Source organism: Parasteatoda tepidariorum, chromosome 7 (genome assembly GCF_982258835.1).
Source record: "Parasteatoda tepidariorum strain Cologne lab strain chromosome 7, Ptep-v5.0, whole genome shotgun sequence".
NCBI lineage: Eukaryota > Metazoa > Arthropoda > Arachnida > Araneae > Theridiidae > Parasteatoda > Parasteatoda tepidariorum.
Window position 1 is genome coordinate 101,297,885 of NC_141761.1, and position 27,027 is coordinate 101,324,911.

Here is a 27,027-nt window from a genome sequence, read left to right on the forward strand (position 1 = left end):
GATAAATTTTGAGTACCTACATTTAATGAGTAGTAATATAAGCTATTAGCTATATTATTATTAATTTTTTCGAAATTTTTTTTAAGATTATATAAACTAGTTTCATACTTCTACAAAATTCATAGTTCATTAACACATTTTAAGCACTTGTAAACATGCTGTAAAGATTAAATGCAGCATATTTTATTCGTTATGAGTAAAATGAATCATTCTAAGAAAATTATATACCGCCTTTAAGTATTTTTTTTCATAACGTGGGATGTTTTGTAATTTATACAATTTCCGGCCCATCACCGTTTCAATGACACCAAATCGTCTCCCAAGACTAAAGGTTAAACACTCTATCCATATAAAGTCATCACTTTAAAAAATCCTTTGTAGTTCTCTTGTAGTTTATTGCTTTTATCAATTTTGATTAGAAAACTGTTTTAACAGTTCTTACGCCAAGAGAGAGAAGAAGAAAGAAAAAAAAAAAAAAAGAAGAAAAAAAACTTATTCTTAAAGCAAAGTTACAATTTACAAACTATCGATATCTTATAATTTTATTTTATATTTTATATCCGTTGTTGAACAACGGACCCAATTTTTGGGGCTTACGACTACCGATGTTCAACTCCGTAGCCTTGTAATTTTAAACCCAACCCAGGAGACAAAGGAATTCCTGGATCAAGTATTGGAAGGAATTTGCTCTTATGGAGGGCTTTTTGATAGAACTAACCCGCATTTGCGTTACATGGAAAGGAAGACCACGAGATCCTTCCAGTGTTAGCCTGCGACAAGGGGACTCTAACCCATGATTCGTCTACCACTGAGGATATTTTACGTTAGCACTGTGGTCGGTGCAAGCCAGATGCGGAATTCGTATCGTTGCTGGGATTCGAAACCGGTTCAAAAACTATCTAAATCAATATCATCTCCTCGGAAAGGAATTATCTGGGTTTTAGAATGGACATATGACTTATCCATTTTAAAATTTGCTGAACTTTTTTTGAAAAATTGCCAATTTAGAGAAATTTTTTCCACCTGGAGGAAAATTATCAAAATGATTCTCAATTTTTATGATACCAGATAATGTGGCGTTGGAGTAAGTTTTTAAATATTAAAGAAGTAGATGGCAAATGTTTTTCATTTTCTCCAAACTGTGACTTTTCCTTATATTGACGTTTAAAGCCATTTATAAAATAAACATAGAGGATACTGATTAAAAATAGGCGAGACTTGACCTTACAGTCAGGAGTAATGTTGTAAACTCACAAAAGTTATGAAAATAGCATATTATTCGCCAGAGCATCATTTAATGCGACTACAGAACTTTCGAAAAGCAGCGTTAAGGCATATAAATGATTTAGTTCTTGAGTATAGTATATTTCGTTTCATAGCCAAGATAGGAAGAACTTAATAAAAATAACTTTCAATGAATTGTTTTATAAAATAAAGAGAAATAATTATTAAAAATAACACAAATTTAATTTAATCTTTTCAAATATTAAAAAATGAAATCACAAATATTTTCAATTTCACAAAACTGTGAGTTTTTTTCATGTTAATATTCTGCTCCATTTTCATAATTGTCATAAAGAACGCTGGCTAAAGATGAACAAAACTTGACCTAACAGTCATGAATAACTCTTGCTAACTTTCAACAGTCATATAAATAATACATTATTCACCTTAAGACGACAGAGCCTTCGAAGTAAAGTTACATAAATATTAAAGTGCGCCATTTTCAGAATTAGCCTAGCGGGCCAGGCTAAAGATAGTCCTAACTTGATTCAATAGTCATGAAAAGCAGTTGCAACTTCACCGAAGTTATTTTATTCTATTATATAACCGACGATGAGTAGCCGAACAAATTCTCAGTTTATGACTATCAATATCCAACTTGTAATTTTGAACCCAACCCAGAAGACAAGCGAACTACTAGATCAAGCGTTGGAACAAATTTGCCTTCGTGAAAGACTAAGACACTTGATAATTTATAGAACTTCTATTAATTTTTCTCCTTGACATTTTAAAGCAATAACGTTAAGCGATTTGAGATTTTGAGTAAGTAATTTTAAAATTACACGCTTCTCAATTTTTAAATTTTTTAATTCAACTTTTTACAGTTTTAACTGATAAAAAGCAATGTAGAAGACGGTAAAATATTCTTTTAACGTTAATTGCATATAAACAGAGATTCTTATAAAAAGAACGGCCAACTGTATACTGCTTAGCTACCTATCAAAAACTGTTGATTGCGGAATCGTACTAGGATAATTTAGTCACAGTTAGCTAATAGTAAATCTAAAATACCTCACGTTTTAAATCTGGAACTGTGGTTGGGTGTGGTTTGGGCCTTTAATTTCACATGGTTCGATGATCTTGCCAATAGAATAAATATGCATTTATTTGTGAAAATTAAATAAAGGATTAAAAGCATATTTAAAATTTTTCCTCCCTGTCGCCACCCCTTCGACCGTTGATTTCGGTCGGGAGAGAAAGGGCCTCATAAGTTAAAGAAATTTACTTTCTATTTTTTAAAAAAACTGCCTTTATTTTTACAAAACCTTAGGTGAAAATTATTTATGCTTCACTATCACTTTGTTATCACTTCATTATCACTTTGTTATCATAAATGGTGCAGTTATAAAAAAAAAATCTTTCTAACTGTCGAATAGCTATGAATTCAACTTTCTCAAGAAACAAAAAATAAATGAATGAAAAATTAAATTAAATTAATAAATAAATGAATAAAATAAAAGTAATGAAAAAGAAAGAAAGAAAAAGGTACTTTTTTTACACAATGAAAAAATTTTGTTTTATAGTAGTTTCGTCAATTTTTTTTAAATCATAAATGGTGTAGTTACAAGAAAATTATCTCTCAACGATCATACAAGTTAGCAGCTATGAACTCAACTTTTTCAAGATATCAACAGCAATGTAAAGAAATAACGGAAAAAAGAAAAGAAAAAAACGAAAGAAAAGAAAAGACACTTTTTTAAACCTAGTAAAAATTTTGTTTTTGACCTGTTTTATAAAAAGGTTTTTATCATAAATAATGCCACCAGAAGGAAAATTTTCTCAAAGATCGTACAAGTTAGCAAATATAACCTCAACTTTCTCAAAAAAAAAAAAAAAAAAAAAAAAAAAGAAAATTTCATTACAAAATGCAGAATGAAAAAAATATTAACGATCGGTTTCTAACAAATGCGCGTAATAAAGTATACTAAAGCAGTTCACAAAGGTTAATCCTTTCTTTTCTCAATACGATTCTATACTATAATCTGCAACACCTGAGGGTGGAAAAAAACAAACCATTAACTTTTAAAGAAACCAAACGCATTAAGTAAAAGTAATATTGTTAAGCATGACTAATGAAACTGGGGAGGAGTACGATCTAGCAACCTTTCATCAGATATGCTTTTTCTAAGTTATTTTTTCCTCTACTAAAACAAAGCTATTGTTGTTCTATAAATAAGCCAAAATATATCTTGTGTGAATAAAGATACTAATTTAGTTCCTTAATTTTTTTTTCTTCCTAGATAATCGCCAATTGGAATGCTTCAGAGAAGTGTGTGTTAGTGGATTATTGACTTTGATAGTTAAATCTGCAAAATTGAAACAAATATTGAAGTTTGCAAAAGCAATAAAAGTTTGTGGAATTGGAATGCTCCAATGATGTGTGTGTTAGTGTATTATAGACTTAAAATACTTAAATCTGCAAAATAGAAACAAATATTGAAGTTTGCAAAAGTAAGAAAATTTTGCGAAAGTAATATTTGATAGAAATTAAAATTTCCAAACGTTAAATTTGTTTTAAGAAGCAAATTGGAAAATTCAGACTCATTTAAAAAGGTGCCTTATTTTACTTACTTGTATTTCAAGTCAGAGTACCAAACATTAACCAGCATATGAAGATATAAATTATAAAAGTTATTGGGATTAAATTATTAATTTATTTAATTTATATAATGCATGCATATTTACAAACTTGAATAAAATCACGTAGTTCACAGTTTGATAGTCTAGAATAAAGTTAGTTTGCTACAAAAAAAATTCTTTCGAAAGTGAGCTCAAGAAAAAAAGCCTGTAAATCTAAGCAAGTTAAAAATTTTACTTATTTAAGTTCAAGTTTAAAGTTACACAATTTACAAATTATTTATAGAACATCGTAAATATCCTGTTTCATAAAACAACCGCAGTAGAAAAAATTCCACTTTTCTCATACATATGTGATTTTAGTTACACCACTCATAAAAAATAAAAAAATCACGAAAGAGAAAAAAAAGGTTGGAAATGATAGAAGACCCCCAGACGGACTGCCGTAGTGTGGTTCTAAACAGCTGAAGCTCCATCGCGCCAAAGTTTGGCGGCAAGGTCGTCGCCAAGGCAACTCAACGAAGCCGAAAAACTTTCACCATGCGGCTGTTCAAACGATCGTCAGGCGCCCCGCCTCAGTTGCTTCGATTGTCTGTTTTAGAAGAGGGAGGAATGATAACTTCCACAACAGCCTCCCCTGGACTGAGACTCTCTCTGCCGAGTTGTTTCAGTGAGTGTAATATAGACGATCTCATGGCTAGCACGACTCCGAAATCTCGCAGAGGTAAGAATTTTCATTTATTATTTTATTAGTATTTTAAAATTATATTTTGTTTAAACAAAAGTCATAATATTCAAATGGATGCCAAGAATAATCCTGATGCAGTAAATGAATGTTTGGTGTTATGTTGCGCGTGTGTTTATGTTTACTAATATTTCGTGGACTCGAGTCAGCCGGCAGTTCACGCCAATGAAAACCGGGCGCTTAAATTTTTGCGCTATTTTTTTATGTATATAATTGAGGTAAAGCAATTTAATTACATTATTTCTTCGCTTTTTTCCCTTCTTTTTTTGTTTGATGAAGATATACAAATTAAAATTTGTCAGTGAATATCGTCCACGTGCTTTGTTTTATTTATTTATTTGCACGACACGGCATAATCAAATGTGATAATTCTTTCAAAAATACGCCATGCCACGCAAATAATTTTTTTACAGAAGATTAGTTACGTTTTTTCCTCCGATGTCCATTTTTAAATTTTTAACAACAAAATATGATGTTAATGGTTTTAAGTTAAAAGAAGATAAAAAATTTTATGAATTTCGTAATGTTTCCTTAAAAAATCGCCTTAATAAAGTTATATTGCTTAACTGTCCCACAATAAAGCGGGGTATAAGTTGCATAAAATTTTAATAATTATTTATCCTATTTTCCCTGAAATTTAAAATTTTCAGTAAAATAATACAATTTATTTATCATTTATGTTACTAACACGTTACGATGTTACTAGTGTCTTAAATTACTGTTTAATAATGATGCATAAAATCCTAACTTTACCCAAGGTGTTTTTTTTGTTTTTAATTATTATTTTAAATTATTGTACTTTTTATGAACAGGAGTCTGCTTAGAAGAAATTTAGGTCCGTTAACGGACCCTTCACAAAATATCTTTTCATAAAAACGGACCTTCACAAAATATTTCAACTTAAAAACGGACCCTTCACAAAATGATTTTTCTTTTAATCGGACCGTTCACCAGGGTTGGCAGGTTTTTGACATGTGACAGTTTTTGACAGTTTAAACTATGGTTTAAACCGTCACGTCAAAAACCTCACTGTCAAAAATGTCGAAAATGTCAAAAACCTATATTCTTATGTGAAATTTAATTAATACATAAAATTTATATATTTTTTATAAAGGATAGTGTTTCTAAATATGTTCTAGAAAAAATAAATTTAAAATTTTGAAGAAACACTTATATTTTGAATAGTAACCAAAATCTTGTACTTTTGAAAGCTCACATCTTTTGTAATATTATGTATTCATTTTCATGTGTTATTGAAAATCTGCAGTGATATTAAGAAATTTATTTATAACCAAATTTAGTGTATAGTATAGATTATACTAAAAATTAGACATTTTTAAAGATAAACATTAGCAGTTTTGTACATTAGACATCTTTTAAAGAAAAATCTTTTTAATATTCTTTTAAATCTTCTTAATAATCTTTTTAACATAAGACAATACAAATTTAAGTGCTTTCTGTTAAATACAGAGTAGTTAGTGTCGATTTACAGTATATTCAGCCTATTCATTTACTATGCTGAAAATTTAGTTTATCCAAATACTTGTGAATTTCATTTTGCTGAATACTATATTACATAGTTTTGTTGAATATCTAAATATTCAGCTGTTGAATAATTACTTCTTGCTTTCAAGATATGCATTATTTGTATTCTTAATACAAGTGGGGGAAAAAAATTAAGAGGTAAAAATTGTTTTAAAATGATAAGTGTAATAATTATAAATAAATATAATAAACAATATGAATTATATTTATCATTATTCACAAATATAACTACTTTTAAATTCAAATTAACATACTGGATAATAAAGATATTCGGTATAACATTAAAATTTTTTTCATACACTTGTATCAAGTTTGTATTTATACAACATAACTTGTAAGTTCCTTATAAATATTAGTTATATGCTCCTTATATGTCAGAAATGCACTGTAATAAACTTTTAATTTTCTTAAGTATCAAAAAAAAAATTTTTTTTCAAAATATAAATATTTAAAAAAAATTTGTGAAAAATTTTTCTGCACATGCATTTGAATATAAATTTCTGAGATTTTAAATCTGTTATTTTACCTTAATTTTAATTAAAAAATATTTTAAAACCTGCTGATTACCTATATAATTAAATTTCAATATAATGCATGGCAACTGTTGGTAGTTTTGAAGTTTATATATTTTTTTGGCAAACTTTAGTTTTTGACATTTTTGACGGGTTTTTGACAGTTTAAACCAGTATTATACCCTTGTCATGTCAAAAACCACTTTTTGACGTCAAAAACCCAATCCTGCCGTTCACAAAATGATTTTTCTTTTAATCGGACCCTTCTCAAATTTGTTTATCTTCATTATAGTTTTGTTAATCGAATAAACCCTTCCCAGGGCAGAAATCAAGAAAGATGGATGTAAACGAACTAAGTTTTGTCTTCGACAGACGATTCTTCCATTATTCGTCCGAAATGAATATTCTGCGTTCAGCAGTATAGGCTAAATACCAAATATTTGTATGTTGCATCTCTAATTTAGAAGCTGCAATTGCTGTTTATTTTTGAAAATTTAATTTTTTTATTATAACTTTACAGTGTCGAGCATAATCTTGTATCTATTTACAATTTAAAAACTCATTGAAAAAGTTTTTTGCAATAACCGAATCCTATTTGGACAAATTCATAAAAGCGAACCCTGGTTGAAAGAATGTGAGTAATTTTTTCGCAATTTCACGAAAACCGGACCTTTCACAAAATGTCTGGACAGACCCCTGATAAAGATATTCATAAATTGGTTATTTTAAAAATCCTGCTAATTTTTTTTTGGAAAAATAAACAAGCATCGTAAAAAAAACAATTAATTCTTACTTATTTTCAATGTAAATTAAATAAAATTTTGTTTGAACATTAAAGGATATATTGAAATTTGATCCATAAGTTTTTTAATGAGCGGGACTAGCATAACAATATCTCGCGTAATTGTTGTATAATATCTAGTTAAACCTAAAAATTCAATTTTAAGAAACAACTGATTATAGTTTTGACAAAATTTTGACCAGCATTTATTTTCTTTCAAACTGGAACTTAATGAACGTGAACTGAGTTAATAATAATTTCTGTTATTATTTTATAATAAATAGTTATTTTATAATAATTTATTAAAAAAATGATTATTAGACGTAACGTCTAATAATCATTTTTTTAATAAATAACTGACTATTATAAATTTTTTTAAGATCAGAACTTAGTTGAGAATAAAACAAACTTTATTATACTCCCAATGAAGACAACCGAGCCTGAAATAAATTCCGAGAAAATATTTTGTATTTAAAATACGATTAAGTCTGGAAATGGCTTTCCTGTTAAGAGTATAACCAGTGATAATATGTTCAATACATCTTTGTTTTGACAAAATATTGACAATTATTAATTTCCCTGTAAATTGAAACTTAATGAACGGGAGCTGATGTGACAATATTTTTTTTAATTATTATATAAAATCTAGTTATACTTAATAATTCATTTTTTAATAAATTATTATTATATTTCTTTTAATCAGAACTTAGTTGAGAATAAAAACAAACTTATTATACGCCCAATAAAGAACCGAGCCTGCTATAAATTTCGAGAATTTTTTAATGTTGTTTTGTTTTGTTAATACGTTTAAGTTTGGGAAAGGCTTTCCTGTTACAGAGTAGAAAACCAGTGATAATATGTCCGATGCACTTTCTTTTTGACAAAGTATTGACATCTATTATTTTCATATAAACTGGAATTTAATGAACGGAAACTGATAAAACAATATTTTCTATGACTATGATATATCGTAATCTAACCTAATAACTATTTTTATAATAAATAATTGATTCAATCAATTGATTAAATCAAATTGATAATTTATCACAACCCGGTTCAGCTTAGAACACTGAATCGAATAACGCAAACAGTTTTGTCTGTAATAATTTCTTAGAAAATATTTCTCCACCAAAAACAAGCTCAAAGTCTGGAAACAGCTTTCCTGTTAAGAGTATAACGCCAATGATAAAATGTTCCGTATGTCTTTGTTTTGACAAGAATCAACCGTTATCTACCATCCTTTATCATCAACCACATATCATACCCGAAAAAGCCTCTCGCGCCTCCTTCCTCGGGACTCTTTTTAGATCTTTTTTTTCTTAATCCTCCTCCTACTGGAATTTCGTGTAAATTGTGATTAACAGAAGGAAAAAAAACACCCGGACGCACCTGTTGAAGCGGTTGGATACCCCCGTAAAATAACGCTGTTGATGAGGTAAGAGAGAATATGTCTTTTTAACCTGGATATCCTCCTATGAAGGCGTCTTTGACCTTTATTCGTCATTCATTTCGTTTGGAAAGTTTTAGCTTTGAAACATTGTTTTTATTAAAGTGGAATTCTCTGTTAAGCCATCTTCCATGCGAAAAACACATAAGTTTGCCAACACGAAAATGGGCAAACTTTTGTAACTTTCGCATGGAATTTTTGCTTCGATTGAATTTTGCGTCTTTGGCATGGTATTTCGCGTCTTTTGCATAGAATTTTGCACCTGCTGTATGGAATTTTGCGTCTTTTGCATGGAATTTTGTACCTGTTGTATGGAATTTTGCGTCTTTTGCATAGAATTTTGCTTTTCTCGAGTGAAATTTTGCGTGTTTTGTATGGATTTTTGCGTCGCTTGTATGCGATTCTGCATCTTTTAAATGGAATTTTATGTCTTAATAACAAAATATTGAGTTTTTTTGTATGGAATTTTGCCCTAGTTTCTGTGTCTTCCATATGTAAAATTTTTATTTTAAAACATTAACTTCACAAAATGCTGCTTTCTTCTATTGCTCTCCACTATTGTTGTTAAAGTGTCGCAAATTAAATTGTTTGTGAGAAAATGTTAAAAGTTCTATGCCACTTATTTATTGCTCTTACTTCTACAACTATTCTATATTCTGTTTTCTCGAATGTTTGGCTTATTATATTCGACTCAAACTGATTTTAAAAAAAACCATTGTCGAACTTTTACTTAAAAACGTTTTCTATATAATATAAAAGAAGTAAAAGGCTATTTTAAAAGTCGTTTTTATATCGATTAATTTGGGGAAGCTTTCGCTTGGAAACAGTGTTTTTATTAAAATGGAATGTTTAGAATGGAAGTCTTAAACTGCTTTATATGAAGAAAATATAAGTTTGGCTATCTACAGTGTACGCCACCTATTGCTTTACAATTAACATTACGTTGCATCAATTGAAACATTTTTATTCTTTCGTTAAATTGTTGCTAGAATTAAACTGTCTGTTAAAACTGTCATGATTATGTCAAAATTTTAATGCCACTTATGAACTATTGCTGTAATTTTATTCGAAAAGAATATTTGATATGATTTAATTATATACATCGAAGTAACGACTCTCAAACTTATTTTAAAAAGAGTTTTTTCTTGAATATTATATCAGACATTAAAATTATTTTTAAAAAGCACTTCCTATATCTTTATACCTTAATATTTTTCTACGAAGACGTCTATGACCTTTATTCCTCCTCAGGGGGCGCTTGGTTCAAAGGTCACTCTGACCACGCAAAAGTTTTCACTGTTCGAAAATTTGGAAAATTTTGTTTAACATTAAATAAATTTAGACATTGTATAATTTGATGAGAACTTTTGAAATGGACCCTTAGTAAATAAACCATCATTTTACAATAACTGTTCCTTCCATTTTTGCCATTAGCGAAATTTTATTTATCAAATTTAAAATTCTATACAATTTTTTTATTATTATTTCTGTTATGGGAGATGAAAATTAAACAGTCTAATGCTAATTTTATATAGGAAAAAACGGTTCGGTCAAATTGTAATTTCACTTGACAAATTACGATTCCCCAAAAATATAAGCTCGCTTTGCGTCATATCTTTTGACTTATAATTAGTTTAAGTGAATACTGTTTTAGGTTGCTTTACAGCAAAGTATACACTCCTAGAAAATCGGTTTAATGTTAAGCCATAATATTGGTACCTTGTACTATATATGGTACAATTTTGCTGTAATTTTAATAAGGTGTTAAATAGCGCCCTGTTTCCTTTCGATTTGAACCATAGAATCATGTAAACAAGGTTTAAGAAGGACAAAAATGTGGTTCAACTAAGCTTCATATTTGGATTACAACAAATTTGAACGTTGTTATGGTTCTGCAAGCTTAAACGTTTTTAACTGTCTAGGCAAATTGAAGCCTTCGCTTGGAAAGTCGACACTCTAGAACATTATTTCTGTAACTGAGCAATATTTTCAATTTTCCAGGCAAATTTAATCATTCGCTACTTCGCTTGGAAAGTCTTCACCATAGAACCTAATTTCTATAATTGTGGCAATAAAATTTTCTCATACCCTACAGCGATCACCACAAATATTTTTCTTTGAGAAATATTTACGTTTTTTATTTAAATCAAGCAAATAACGAATATAGTCATCAAGTAAATAAAAAAAAATTCCTTTTTGCTAACTAGTACTACCCAAATAAACATTAAGCAATCATTAAACATAACCCACTATTGTTAAAAATCACCATCTCTGCTGCTTATGCAACATCTCTTATTTCTGAAGCCAATTAGAATGTTTATATGTTTCTCTTTAAATAATCATACCATTTTCTTCAACCAACTAAGTATAATGCACTCTAAAGATATGTTTAGCAGACGTTGCCATCAATTGATATAATCTCTGCTCTTATTTTAGAGAAATTCGTGGTGAGAATGGCGATAGAGCCGATATCATTGTTCATTGTGTGTGACGTCCAATTGACGCCTATTGCATTCATTTGCTTCGTTCTCATCTTAACTAATCTCTTTTTCTTTCATGCTATTTCAAACGAATATGTTTATTGCGGAATATAGATGATTTTAAGAACGGTTAACGATATGAACAATGGAATGCTTTATTTTCAGCTCCAGTTCTTTATTTCGCACTGGTTTTAAATAAGCAATTTTTAAACTAATTAAAATTCTTTTTGCAATTTCTGGAACAGAGCTCATTTTACTCTGCTAAAAAGAAGAGTTTTTTTTTCTTCAATAATAAGGTACTTTTTTCTTCTTTTTTTAATAAAAGTGAGCAATTTTTACTAAAATTATAATAGGCTTCTTAGTTAAATATGCAATGGAGACTTTTTAAAGTCTCTCTTTAAAAAAATAACTCGTTAGTTATGCAGCTCGTTAGTTTACAATTATGAATTTATCTTTTGTTCATTTTTTTTAAACAAATAATTTTGGTAAAAACTATAATAATTCCAATTGATTTGAAAGATTCCTTTTAAAATGACTCTTTTAATGCATATGTTGTTAGTTCACGTTTATGAATTTAAAATGGAATTATTTACTCAATTTGATGCCTGCAAGTGACGTCATCGTAGGTAGATCGTGGCATTCATCGATTCAAAAACCAATTAAGTTCGACACACTGGCATGTCGGCGCTTACAGGTATTCAATTAGATCTAAATTTCTATTGAATCTTTCAACTGAATTTTCATGGAACGTTTTTTTTTTAAATAAAATTATTTTCTGTTAAAGGAAATGAGATATTAAAAATTAAAAAGGAGTCCCTCTTGCGTAATACAAGACGATTGGGTGCTTGCAATTCGAGATGAGGTAAAGTAACTATGCCTAACCATGTGATTGAAATCAGATTTAATTGAATACCTGTAAGCGTCGTCACTCGTGTGTTTCGAACCTGATTGACTTCTCAATTTACAAATGACAGGATTTACCTAGGATGACGTCACTTGAAGGTATCCAATTACAAAAGGTATCCAATAACAGTAACCCAACAAAATAGATCAGGTAAAGTTCTTAGTGTAGAAATAGCTCTTATTAATATTTTTTATTATATATAGGCACAAAATGTACCTAAAAATGGCATTTATTGTTCAGGCAGAGTACTTGTAAATAACATTTAAGCACGACGCCTAACTAGAACGTTTGGTATGTAGGCATGTAATACCTTGAAAGTAACACTTCTGATTACAATAACTGGCAATAAGGTTGGGTAGCATCATAATGAAGTTAGTAGTGCACGTTGCAACCACTGTTTAGAAAGAAATTTATCGAAAGCAGAAATATCGTTAGCAATTATGTAATAAATATAATACCTGCATTTAAAAAAAAAAGTGCTATACAAATAACAAAAACTTTCTAAAAAGTCAAAAAAGGCTCTTTAAATGAATTAACATTCTCTGTTATAAACAAAAATTTCAATCATTTCTATCTAAAACGGTATTTCTTTCCTACATTTCCATACAAAGTTGTAGTACAATGCAGATACTAAGGGAAATTGAGTTACAGTTTTCATTAAATCTTGAAATAAAAATTATTAAAATTGTATGAGTCTGATAAAAAATTGCTCTGACATATACTCTGAATTTTTTTTTTTTTTTTTTAATATTCATAAACGAAGTTGAAAAAGGAAATACTAAAAACATCATACGAAAAAAAAAGAGTTAAGAAAAATACATTTTAAAAACAATGCCTTAAAAGGTATTAAAAGAAAAAAAAAAAAAAAAAAAAAAAACTAAAGCTGTAGAAATGTAACTGAAAAATTTCCTAATAATTTTTAAAATCAAATTTCTAAAAAAAATCCTTTCAATTATTTTTTTAAAAATTTCAAAGAAAAAGTTCCAAAAAAGTATAGAACATTGCTCCCTTGAAAAAAAAAAAAAGAAAAAAGATTCTAATGACATTAGATTCTGGCCTTTATAATAAATAATAGCAACGTAGCCTCAATTCTCGCCACTGAAGTATTTTATAGGGTAATTATTTTTTGGGCATTGACTTCGGTGTTTTAAGGAGTACTTTCCATTCTAGTTGAGCCTTTGCTGTCGAAATCCTCATTTTTACTATAAATTATTACTTCCTCTTTAATTAGTTTAGAACATAAGATGAAAAACGCCGGGTTATGTATGGCATTTTATTTTTAGCTAACATAAGTGTCTACAATTTCCCTTTGAGATGATTCGGAATAGGATCTTTTTTTTTGTTAGAAAAGGAGGAAGCGGACGTTATGGGGGTCGAAGAAAATATGATGGGGGGGAGGGTAAAGTAGGGTGCAAGGAATGAGATGACACTCGACAAGACAGTCAAATATGAGGCATCCAGTGTTTTTGTCGCAGCAACCAACCGTCAAACTCGAGAATCGTGGTAAAATGGCAAGTTAAAGGAAATTGCCCGAATTTCTTCCTTTCCAACATGTGGAGTGGAAGGATACTGTCATCTGGTTGTTTTGAAAGTGAAGGGGGGGGGGATAAATTTCGGATAAGAAAGCCTTTTTTCTTGAATAGAATGAGAATTTTTTGTTATTAATAATAGTCAAATTTGAACTTATAGTCAAATAATATAGGAAGGCATTGGGTTGTCTGGCCAACTATGATGATGAGTCAAATGATATTCTCAATTATTATTGACAAATATGAGATATCAGGTGTTTTGCGGAAATTGTCGAAATAGGGAATAGTGGGAAAATGACAAAGGAAAGGAAATTCCCTGAATTTCTTCCTTTCCAACATGTGCTATCATCTGGTTGTTTAGAAAGTGAAGGGGGAAATGGAATTCAGAAAGGAAAATCTGCTGTCTTGAATAAAAAAAATAACTTTTTACTTTCAATGTTATTTATTGCTAAAATTTAAATTGTATCAATTATCATCAAAATGAGATTATTTACTAATATAAGATAAGGCATCCAGTTCTTTTTTCTTCTTTTTTTCGTAATTAACGTCGAACTTGAAAATCATAGCATATCGATGAGAATTTGTTCAAATTTCTTCCTTTCTTCCGAGCAAACTGGAATGTAGTTTTGATCAGGTTTTATTGAAAAGGGATTTTTTCCTTACCATCAATTGGAGAGGAAGGATGCTATCATTTAGTTATATTGAAAGTGAAGGGGAGAAATAAAGGAATTTCGATAAAGGAAATAATCCTTTGAATACAAAAATAACTTTTTACTTTCAATACTATTGTTAAAATTGAAATTACTGTCAATGAGATTATTGACACAATAGGGCATCTATTTTTTTTTTTTTTTTCGTAATTAACATCGAACTTGAAAATCATAGTATAATGACGAGGATTTGTTCGAATTTTTTCCTTTCTAACGAGCAAACTGGAATGTAGTTTTGATCAGGTTTTATTGAAAGTGGATTTCTTCCTTACCAACATTTGGAAAGGAAGGATGCTATCATTTAGTTGCATTGAAAGCGAAGAAAAAAAAAATGAATTTCGGTAAAGGAAAACCTGCTCTCTTGAACTCTGGAATAGAAAAAGAGAACTTTTTATTTTGATAGATCGCCAAATGATGGCCTTTCAATGTCAAATACCTGTTTTAATCTTCTGTGCAGTCTTATCGTCAAGTATTCACTGTAGTACTTGCACATTCCTTGAAGATTTTTTTTTCTCTCTTCCCTCGTAAGGATTTGTGATTTGAAAGCTGTTTGGCGTCATTTTTTTGGGAATAAGAGACAAGACAAATACTGCTCGACACAATAAAGACAAGTGTTAGTTTATTTTCCAGATTTTTCTAAACATATGATGTTAGATAGTTCCCTACATTTAATGCCCCCCCCCCACTTAGTTTTATTGCTTTGAGCAGTACCATGTTAGAAAGAGGCAGGTAACAGCTGAAAATTGAAAAATATCGATTCAACGTTAAACTATAATATCCTTGAATTGTATTAAGGTGTTAAATTTTATTGTATTTCCATTTAAATAGAGCTGTAGTATTATGTAATTAAGTTTAAAAAATACGAATATAAGTTCAACTAAGCACCGTATTAAAGCTGAAACAAATTTGAACGATATTATACGCAATTCTACTCCAAAATTATGAACAGTGAAAAAGGAAGAAGCTTGAAAAATATTCTTTGAATAAAATCTTGAATTGCTTACAAGATTCTTGACATCAATTTACCAAAAGGAGCGTTCAATAAATAAACAGCTAGCTACCATTAAAATTTTATTTCATTTTTTATTTTTTTAAGAATATGAAATAAAATTTTCCAAATTTTTGTTGAAGTTTACAAGAAGAAAAAATATTTATCTAAAAAATAAATTTCGAATTCAAAATAAATAATAAAATAAACGACTAAGTCTTCATAGTGCGTCAAGTGCGATATCAATCTACTTCCAGTATTAGAGACAATTACCCTTGATTTGATGGCATAAAAGTATTCGATGTGGGAGAAATATATAAAAAGTTCTTATCTCTGAACTCTCTCCTCATCACTATATCATACGCAACTGCTTTTCACAAGAGAATCCTCGTATTTTGCTACTACTTAACTAATTTTTCATACTTAAACTATTTTCCTTCCTTTTTTGTTTAAAAAAAAACGTGGAGTTTTCTTTTTTAAAAAAAATTTTTTTTTTCCCACCTAAGTGCAGGAATTATTGAAACTATTATGAATTGTATATGTGCGAATCCATGTTGGTATTACAAATTGTTTCCATTGGAGAATCAGCATCCTTAAATTGTACTTAATTTTAGAGGCAATTTCGTTCTTAATTTATTTTGGACTTCAGGCCCTGCATATGTACTCCCTTGAAGAATGTGTGACCTCTAATTAAAAAAAATAGTTTAAATTCAATACAAAAATTTTACAAAATTTATATTTATAAATTCCAATTTTTTTCCATCCGGAAATTGCAGCCTTTTTTTGGGAAAATGCTGGTGTGCTATTACTGCAGAAAACATTTTTTCCATTTAAAATTTCAAAGTTGCCTCCGGTTTTATTTCTTTCTAGCTGCAGAAAATGTGGATTTATTTTAACATCATTGAATCGTCTTTTTCTAAACTTGTCTTCTTTAGAACGTTATTCAAGAGAGTATTTCTCAAAATCTTTATCTCTGTTCAGACTTCATACTTTCATGCTAAACTTGAATATTTTTAGTCTCTTATTCATGAGGGTAATTCTCAAGATCTTTAGACTTTTACTTTCACGCTATTGTAAAATTCGGAAAGAAAAATAAACGACTTTGAGTTCTGGAATAAAATACGCTGGGGGATGTAGTTATCTAGAAGAGGATCTGAACAGGATTTTACGGAGTTAGTTCAAACTCGTTTACCCTTTAGTTTCTTTCTATGGTTCAAGAACATACATTTGGAATGAAGTGAAATTTTTGGATAGAAAAGTTCTGAAGCGAAGACTTATTCTCACGAGATGATTTCGAGCGTCTCCAAGTTGTCTTACTAGCCCCATAGCCCAGAGGAAAAGTGAAATGAAATAAAAAAAATTCGTTTCACCTTCAAAAAATTTCACCACTTAGCGTCGTTCCATCCCTTCAGGCTTTCTCAGAAAACAGGTTCACTTTCTTCTTTCTCTGTTTAGATCACCCCTGAAATGCTATTTTGCATGCTCCGCGAGTCCCCATCGATGATGGAATTGAGAAAATAAAATGCTGCCTAACCTCTTGTTTAGATTATCTGAAGTACGTACTCCGTAGGTACGTAGTACCAAGATTGATGACGTCTCCATGTATCACTTCTGGAATCGATCGATTTTGTCTGAGGAATAATTTGTTCCCTAATCTCCCTCATTATTTTGCTTGTTTGGTTTGATTAGATTTTATTACTTTGCATAGTGGTCTCTAAAAAGAAGAATTACTCCCTGCTTATTAATATTCCTTGCTCAAAGTTGGAGGGTTCAAATGCCATCGCATAATATGATGATAAGAATTATTTTTTTAACTCTGGCTTATTGCTGTTTTTTTTTCAACTTCATATGTTTTCCCCCCCTTAAAACGAAAAATTCATAAATTAATTTGCCAAAATAACAATGTTTTTGCTATTGATTACCTAATGATAATTTCTGTTATTAATTTTTTTTTTGCCATCCAGGCGATATAGTGGGTTGAGTCGATAGCCGGCTTGGCTTTTGCTGGGGTTAGGAATATCGTGCCAAATTGTTGGGTGTCTGATCTGAGTGCCCTCTCTCCTATCGTGTCTGATAAGATCGGCACTGAAGTTACGAAATAAAGCACAAAAACGTACTTGCTCTGAATAAACATACCTTTGCTTCAACTGATTCAGATTTCTGACCCCGGAATAATAGGAGGTAGTCGCAATCCTCGGGAAAAAGGTCATCATAGTTTGGTCAGGAGAGCAGGGGCGTAGTTTTAATGTATGTTTGGAGGAGGTTTGTCTCCCTGATACTATATATATTCCCAAAATGTATAAATTACAAAAAATTAATAATGCAATTTTTTTTGAAAAACTACATCCTACTTAGAGTACAAAAGCTCTTTAATCAAATAACGTATAATTTCGGAGTAGGTTTTACCGAACCACCGAAACTGTATTACGTTATATCCTGCATCAATTCATCTAAAGGTTGCAAATAGCGACGAAACCTTTTTCTGTACGGCATCGCAAGTGAAAGGGGTACGAAACTTTGGTGTTATTAGCTACCATCATTTTCAGGCAAGGGGACTGATGAATTGATTAAAGGTTAACTCATTGATCTAGTTCATTCATTATTATTACGGTTTTTATTGAAAATTATTGAGGCTTTTCTAGTAAGCAAACTAGTCAGGCCAATTTATTATAATTAATTTTATTTTATTCCGTCGTTGAACAGCTACCCAATTTTTGAGTTTACGACTATTAATATTCATCTCCGTAGCTTTGTAATTTGTAGCTAAACATTGAGACTAACTAGCCTTCGTGGAAGATTTTTTAATAGAAAGTTACAGTTTCGCATGTATGTCATAAGCTAATTGAATGGTTCTGCTCCTTGCAAAATCACCGCCGTCACTTAGCAATAAGCTAGGCTGATTACAAAAGTCTACAGTGTTTTATAATCATCCTAACAGCATTTAGGCTTTTTACAACGAGCCCACATACCTTTAGGATAATTAGAGAACATATCTTATTTCAATAAGCCTAAACATCTTCGGGCTGATTATGTAATTTTCGCACATTTTATAATTTGCCTAAAAGCGTATGCGTTAATAGTTAATGAATCTAAAAAATGCAGGCTGTATAGGAAATCTTCGAGGTTATTCGAAATCAGCCTGACTCATCGTAAAATGAGCAACAATAACAAGGAGGCCATTTTCCAATCAGCCTATGATTTGTGTCATAATTGCTTTTTGTTCGATTTGGATCAGCAATATGTTTGAGAATGTTTTATTTTTGAGAAATTCCGTACTGTGATTCATACAGTTCTGAAGCCATTTTGATTATCAATTTCGAGGGGGGGGGAGCATCATTATTTTTTAGGAAAATAATTGTTCAAATGAATTTTTTTTCTTCAGAATTGTCTTGTATTTTTTTATTTTTTATTTTTCACATCTTTTGTTAGTAAACAAAATAAAACATATTAGGGCTATTTCTAGCTGCAAGTTGAGCAAAATATAAAGCTAATTTACAATTTATATAATATGTGGATAATTTTGAAGGCTAAAGCTATCTGAAATAAAATTATTTTACTTGCAATAATTATTTCAATTACCTTGCTGTTCTTTAGTATCGCTAAGAACTTGGTATGGAATGTGAATTTCAAAACAAAGTTTCAAATTGTTACTTTAAACAGCAAAATAAAGAATCTGCTTAGTTTGGATCAACCATAAAACCGATAAATAGATTCTACACACGTACATAAACCTCCACTTGATTTATTTTCTATTTCTCTTCTATAACCTCTTGGAGATAGCATTATTAGCATATCAAATATCCAGTTCATATCCATAAAATAAGGTAACAAAATAAATGAAATAGAAGATTCTTTTTTTTTCCGCCAACTCTCATCATGAAGTAAAGATTCGAACATCATCAGAGAAATCTTTCTTTTGCTATTGAAGTGAAAAATTATGCAGAGAGACTTGACGAGCTAGTAGCCAGTGCCCAGACTACCTGATTAAAACCTTGACCTCAACAGTGAACGACACTCAAAATATGTACTTTTTCAAAAGAAAAAGCAGTCAGAAAACCTAACTCTTTTGATCATTTGTTTATTCAAAGATTAGTCCGGGAATTCGCGCCAAGGTTGAAAACGACTAATTCATAAAATTTATGTCGCCAATTCTTACTCCATGTAAACGCCGTCCTTAATGTTTCGGAAATCTTTATTGCTTTTGAAGAATGCTTAAGGTGTTGCAATTTAAACTTAACGACGTATAAAGTTATAGTCTGCAGTAAAAAAGCGCCAAACGGATAAAATATTCAGTTATAACTCAAATTTAAATAGAAATTTATATTTCTGTGTTTTTATAGTATAAGAGAAAATGAATAGAGTAAATGGTGTTCTTTGTTTCATGCGAAGAATTTTTTTTTTTACGTCCTTCATTTGAAAGATTTAATATTTAATGTTTAACAGTTATTTCGAGCCTATTTTGTACTTTTAAGTTTTTTATTAATAGTTATATTTTTAAGTTAAGTGATAGGAAAAAATAAACCTAATATTTACTCTCTAGAAATAAATCTAGTAAGAAAAAAGTTTTGTTTTATTAGTAGAAGTTTATTACAACTATTATTGAAAATGAGAAGTTTACGTCTGCTTTGATAATGTAACGATTAAAGACAGTGTTAAGTAGTTTTTATGTATAAATTTCTACTTAATCTGGATTAGCAAATGGGGTGGATTTATTTATTCTCTGGAAAATATTTTAGTAAGAAAAAACAATTCTGCTTTATTAGTAGAAATTTTTAAAAACTAATATTGAAAATGCGAAATATACGCATGCTTTTACAGTGTAACGATTTAAATTACAGTGTAGTGTAGTTTTTATCTATAAATTTTTCCCTTTATTTCGCTTTGAAAATAAGTTGGATTAATTTATTCTCTAGAAAACAATTGAGTAATTATTTCGCTTTATTATTTTGAAAAAATTATTTTGTTTTATTAGTTGATATTTATAAAAACTAGTATTGAAAATGCAAAATTTATGCATGCTTTGACAATGCAACGATTTGAAATACAGTACAAGGTAGTTTGTTATTTGTCTGATTTTTTTTTTCAAATGTGACATTTTCCCGTGGAACTGTTCCTTACTATTGTTTGCAAATAGATACTAGTCGCATTGTCGGAATTTTTATTAAAAAAGTAGCACAATAAACAAAAACTCCTTTCTGCTAATCGGGATGTTTTCCACCGAAACCACTCTTCACGTTTTACTGAACATCTTGAAGGTATGGCTTATCATTATAATGCCTCAACCCTTTCAATTTTTTTAATACACCATCATATGATGTCAAAATTAATAGTTTTCTAAACTTTCACTAGTTATAAACATAATAATTACAGAAACATCCTATTACGCGTTTTTTTCCCATCAAAACAAAAACTCTTTAAGAACCCCCGGTTCTTTTAAATTAACCTTAACACTGCCTGAAACCCCTCAATTTTTAATTTACCATCATATTTCGGAACTAAGAAGTTCCAAAATTTTCACTGCATTAAATAGCAATAAATAAAAACATCCTATTGCTCATACATCGAAATTGTATTTTTTTTTTTTAGCAAAAACGTTATCCTGAAAAAATTGAAAGTGTGGCTTTTCATTATATCACTCCAAGCACTTAAATTTTCTAATATACTATCATGATATCGAAATGCTATATATGATCACTTGACTTTCTACAGTAGCCAGACTTCTGTCAGCCATAAAAGATAACTTGGATTTCTAGGAAGAGGGGAAACCGAATATCCCTCATAATTCTAAGAAAATCCAGACCTGCTTATGCACCCCTTATAGAGGTGATCAATATCAGACGGGAGTCAGGAGGGTGGTATTTTGACTACCGTTTCACACTTCCCCCGCTGTTCAAAACATAGCCACCCCGCCCACTTATCTGGACTTTGAAAAGATGAAGCTGACCCTTTCGAACTTTGTCTACAAGACCTCAACGCGTGACCACGGATCCTTGACCTTGTGCGCTATCCGTCTTTGAAGATAAGGCTAGAGAATTGTGACAAATACGTGCAAACAATACAATTGTTAGGTTAGCAGGACTTTGCTTCAGAGGACGAATACGTGTTGGCGGTGAGGGAATGTGTTTAACCTAGTGTGACACATACTTGAGCCATTTTGCTGTTGATAATGCTGGTCATTGTGGAATGGTAATGTTGATAATATTTCAGCTCAAGAGAAGTTTAGTGAGTACTACTGATGTTTTAAGTAAAAATGTATGCAAAATTTTGTTTTAATATTGGAATTTATATAGAAATAATCTTTATCATTTTCTTAAGTGTTATTTATTTATTTATTTATTAATTTGATTTTAACAAATATTTTTTCTTTAAATTTGATTATTTTGTCAATTTCAGTATATTGAATTTTTGATTTGTGTTTAAAATAACACTAGAAGTTGACTGTTAAAAATTAAACAACATTAGACAAGGATGTTTAACTACAAACAGTTTCAAGTAGTAATGGGTTTAACAAAATGTTGCTCCTTATATACTTAAACACGGGAAAAAAATATGTGATTGGCAATATGAAACCTTTTCTAAGATTTACTTTTATTTCTTTTATAACCGGCTGCCTACCTACCTAATTCTAAGTTAATGACTATCAATGTTCAACTCCGTAGCCCTGTAATTTTGGAACACAATCCAGAAGACAATTGAACTCGAATTGACTAGCGATGGTTGGTCGATAAGAATTCTGCCCCCGGCTCGCACCGACCACAGTGCTCACGTAAACTATCCTCAATAGTAGACGGAACATGGGTTAGTGTCCCCTTGCCCAGAATCGTGCGAGATTTTCGTGGTTTTCCTCCATGTAACTGAAATGCGGATTAGTTCCATCAAAAAGGTCTTTCAATTAAATTTCTTCCAATACTTGATCCTGGAGTTCCATTGTTTTCTGGATTGGTTCAAAATTACAAAGCTACGAAATTGACCATTGTTAGTCGTAAACTTAAAATTGGTCGGCTGTTCGATGACGGTTATAAAATTAAATAAAAATTACACCTACAACTGTATTACTTTCACTTCCAGTGTGAAAAGATTACTCTTTTTAAACATTTAATTATTTGATCCTTAAATACGAAAAATTATTTTATTGCCTGAAAATATTCTGAATGTTTATTTATTAATTATTTTTTTTGGAGAAAAAGAGAATAGTTAGAACTTATTTAATTATTTCATAAATAAAGGGAAATAATAGTTATTTTCGGCATCTTGGTAAGTCTTTTACCTCTTAAAGAGCATGAAGAAAGTCATCCTGTCTACTAATTGAGTAGGTATACAAAGATAATGTAAACACCGCCCTCTTTTGTGTTGATTACCTATTAAAGGGCGTTTTGTTTACAATTTTCCTTTCAAAACGCACACCTGGGAACTTCATAAAAGGGAAAGCTTCTTTTTTTCACTTTTATTTTTATTATCTTCTCTGAGTCACAATGTTTATCTCGAGTTGTTTTTTTAAAACTAATTTCAATATCGTTAAAATTAGAATTTTCTATTCTGAATATAAGAAGTTTTCAACTCATATCACTTTTTGTAGATCTACTCTGAATATTCGTAACTCATATTCAGTTTCGTCACATAATGAATTCTTACATTCTGAGTATATTTAAAGTTTTTTACTTAATTGCTTTTTACGCTTCAAAGACACGCTTATTCTGAGTTTTTTTTTTTTTTTTTTTCTTGTGCACGTTTTAGTTTTTGGAAGTTATGAACTCTTCTATGAAGATTCAGTTTTTAGTTAACTCAGAGCAATTTTAGCTTGTCCACGTTTTAGTTTTAAAAAATAATGAACTCCTCTATTCGGAATATTTTTATTTTTCCACTTTATTTACTCTGAATAAATTAAGTTCGACCTCTCTTAAATTTTGTCAGAAAATAAAGTCTGGTTTAGAGTAATTCACAGCTTTAAACTAATTTTTGGTTACGCCTAACATTTCGCACTGAACTTTCTATTCTAAGGTAAGTACGCATCTCGAAAATTCCTGTAAAAACAAAGTTAAGCTTAAATTAAAAACCATGTTAAAAAACATTGTACTTTAAATTTATTTACTTTTAAACTAATAAAAACTTCCCAAGTTATATGAATTACTGGCGTAACGATTTGTCTGTCTGGATTCGACCAAAGAGGTCCCGAGAGAAAAATTTATCTGGGATGGTTGAATTTGACTCTAATTTTTTATTCTTCCTAAAAAAATGGTTGATAACTATTTAATATGTTTTATTCTATTTTTAATTGATTATTTTTTAATTTAAAATATTTTTTTAAAAGGTTTTAATTTTTATAAACTAATAAATTAATAGATATTTATTTTTTAATTAAAATCTCATAAATTTTTTTAAAATTAGAAATTAATAAAAATCTTATTTTTTATTTTAAATGTATGGATTATTTAAAATTTTATAATTTATAATAAGTATTTTTTTTGTAAATAGGTATTTTTAGTTTGCTCACATTTTAATTTTAGCCCCGATTTTAATTTCTTCGATTCCGAATACTTTTAGTAAATAAATTCATCCTAAATTTAGCCGATATTAAACTCATCTAAACTTATGTTGCCTTTTTATGATTTCTATAAGAAATATTTAAAAATTAGCTTTCAAATTTTACATAACTTACGAATTCTCATTGAAAATAAAATGTAATTCGAAACAACTTTTTACAGCATCAAATTTGCGTCCTTACATGGAATTGAGGGTACTTAAAACTCAAAATAAATAATCACATGTTCAAAACGCGATAACGTTGTACATTAGGTTGCTCCGTTATGTTGGTCAGCTTATATCAGCATAAATTTTGAATCATAAATAAACAAATGACAGTTAAAATGTTATAGCTTGGGACCCTTTTAGGAATTTTTAGCATGGACATAAAAATCGCTATCACCCATCTTGAATTTACGTCAAAAATGATAGCTGAAAAAAAAGTACCGTTATAAAAATATCAAGTAGGGCTGTTACCTTGTTACGAAATATTCACTCATCATGCCAAGCTTCAAGACTTATCCCTATCTAGATGGAACTGCTAACATCGCAACAGTCCTATCTCCCCAAGAATTTAATCAAAATATCCCTGCAGGACATAAATATTCCCTCGCTACAGATATTCTCCTCTTCAGTCCAAGGTAACAGGATAATTTTTATTATGTCTTTTTGGCGACATTTAAAGTTTTTTTTCCCCTTTAACTTGTATCGTTTTTCCTTCTCACGTCCGTGATATGGAATTCGGTCTTGTGGCCTGGAGGGCTATCTTGCAAAAGAGAGAAAGCCATATTTCGAATTAGAATGAGTTCATCTGGAACATTTTTACCTCAGCGTCTTGCAATCTAATTTAGCTTGTTACCATCAGATTGCTCGCACGTTTTCCCCTAGATTCGGTGGAAAATCTCTTTTACCTAAATATGCGGCAACGCTATATATGGCATATGAGATTTTAAAGGTCACGATATTTCTGTGATTGAGAATTAGGTTAGTTTGGGTAGTTAGCGGCTGTTTCATTTTGATTGTATTTTTTCAATATTTCAGGTGTAATTGGAGAACTTTGAGGAAAAAATAAACATTTTAAGTTACAAATTGAAAATACTCGATTTTTTCGGCTAAGATAACGCGTTAATTTGCATTTTGAAAATACTAAATTTTTTAGGTTTTAAGATATGTTTTGATTGAAAATAAGCATTAAGAATTGACTTATTTTTAATGGTTTTTGAGTAAAACAGTTTTCCATTATTTTGTTTTGTAATTTTCTTATGTTTCTACACATACATTTGAAAGTTAAATTTTTTTAACTCGCAAAAATGTCTTAATTAATATATTTCTTAATTAAATAATGTGAAAGAAATTAATATTAGAAATATAATACGAAATTAATTTATTTCAAGTGAGATAAAGAAATTTTGATCTTAGGGTGTGGTGCCTGGTCCTGTGTGATAAATCCTGTTATGTCATAAAATACTGTGGTTTGTGTGTGGTTTTGATATTCACTGGTTTTTCCCATTTTTTTTTTAAATTCCTGATTAAAAAAATGGAGTCTTTAAATTAAATTTTAAAAAAAAAGATTATTTATCCTAGTCTTATTCCTTTGTTGGTTCAAAGTATTCTATTATAATATGAATCATGATATTCTTTAATTCAATTTAAATGTGTATTTTTTATGTGTTGGTAGATTTTTTAATTGTGGTATGTTTTTTCAAAGTCGGGCTTTGGAAATACAGGCATGTACTTTTATAAAAGAAAAATATGAAAAATTAGTACTCCCTGCCAAAATTTTTTCAAAATTAAGTCTTTAACCTTTTTAAATTAAAAAAAATTAGATTCTTTCTTTGAATCTTTGAAAAAATATTTTTTAATCAAATTGATTTTCCCCCCAATATTATTAAATTACATCTGATACAAAATACTAAACATCACAATAATACATGGAACTGTTCTTGCGTTCCAAAATACATCAAATTGTGTCTTATACTTTTTCAAGTTCTACTGAACCGATTAATTTAAAGCGAGAACTCAGAAGACTCTACATGCACCCATGTCCATAACACTACAGTTTTGTTAAAAATAATAAAAAATAATAATAGTTGAATAAAATGAAATTCAAAGAAAAGTAAACTATAACCTTTTTTTAAAAAAATATATACTTTTTTTTATTTCTTATTAATTAATCCTTAAATTATTATAAATATAAAAAAATATATGGAATTCACACTATTATATTTCTATGTATTATCATTATAAATACAACACTATTATATTCGATTAATCTATCAATTTTTTACACAATTGGACTACAATTTTCTGTACTATATAAGTAAAATATATATAGAATTTTTCCTTTATCTATACATTTCTATATAATACTATTATCACCATTAATATCAGTGCTATAATCGATTAATATAGCAGATTTTGCTAAAGCAATATTCACGTATGTTTTTCGGTTTTTATTTTGTTCTCGGGTGAGCAAACATTTACGTTTAGAACCCCATTCATAAACAGTTTTCCCACGTCGAATATTTGAAGCCTTACAACAATCAATTCCCTTGGGAAATTCATTGATAAGCTTTCGTAAGCTTGTTCTACCTAGTCTACTGGGTCAAACTAAATTCTCAGGTAGATTTCGATCTACCTTCAAAGGATTATGACAACACATGAAACGCCGCGCAATAACAAGATGAAATGCTGCTAAGTTTTGTTTGTTGCTATCATTAAAAAAGAAAAATGTAATCTGCACAAATTTCTGATATGTTTTTTATTTTATTTATTTTTTAAAAAAATGAGATAACTAATGTTTTATTGATTTGCCATATGCTTGAGAAAATCTCGTGGCATTATAGAAATGAAGCAACACTTATTCCAAAGGTGACCGCACTTTCAAAATCAGTTTCTTAGTATTGTTTCCAGATAAATATTTTTTGTTGGTTTTCGGAATTTTCAGGATACTTAGACATTTCTTGTTGTGTTTGTGGGAACCGTGTTAGTTTTTGCTAAAACGC

The 27,027-nt window shown here is 29.6% G+C and overlaps 1 protein-coding gene across 7 annotated transcripts in view; it reads left to right on the plus strand.

Annotated features, from left to right (window-relative positions):
• The window catches only part of LOC107445477 (uncharacterized), a 156,435-nt gene that overhangs the window by 75,888 nt on the left and 53,520 nt on the right, over positions 1 to 27,027 (plus strand). For 4 of the 7 annotated variants that reach the window (XM_071183067.2, XM_071183068.2, XM_071183069.2 and 1 more), the window contains one exon: positions 3,525 to 4,585. In XM_071183067.2, the coding sequence (XP_071039168.2) occupies positions 4,402 to 4,585 (184 nt within the window). In that variant the 5' untranslated portion in view covers positions 3,525 to 4,401. Of the gene's footprint in view, positions 1 to 3,524; positions 4,586 to 8,743; positions 8,880 to 21,213; positions 21,755 to 27,027 lie in introns of those variants that run through there. The other 3 variants (XM_071183073.2, XM_071183071.2, XM_071183072.2) reach the window with 3 other exon arrangements.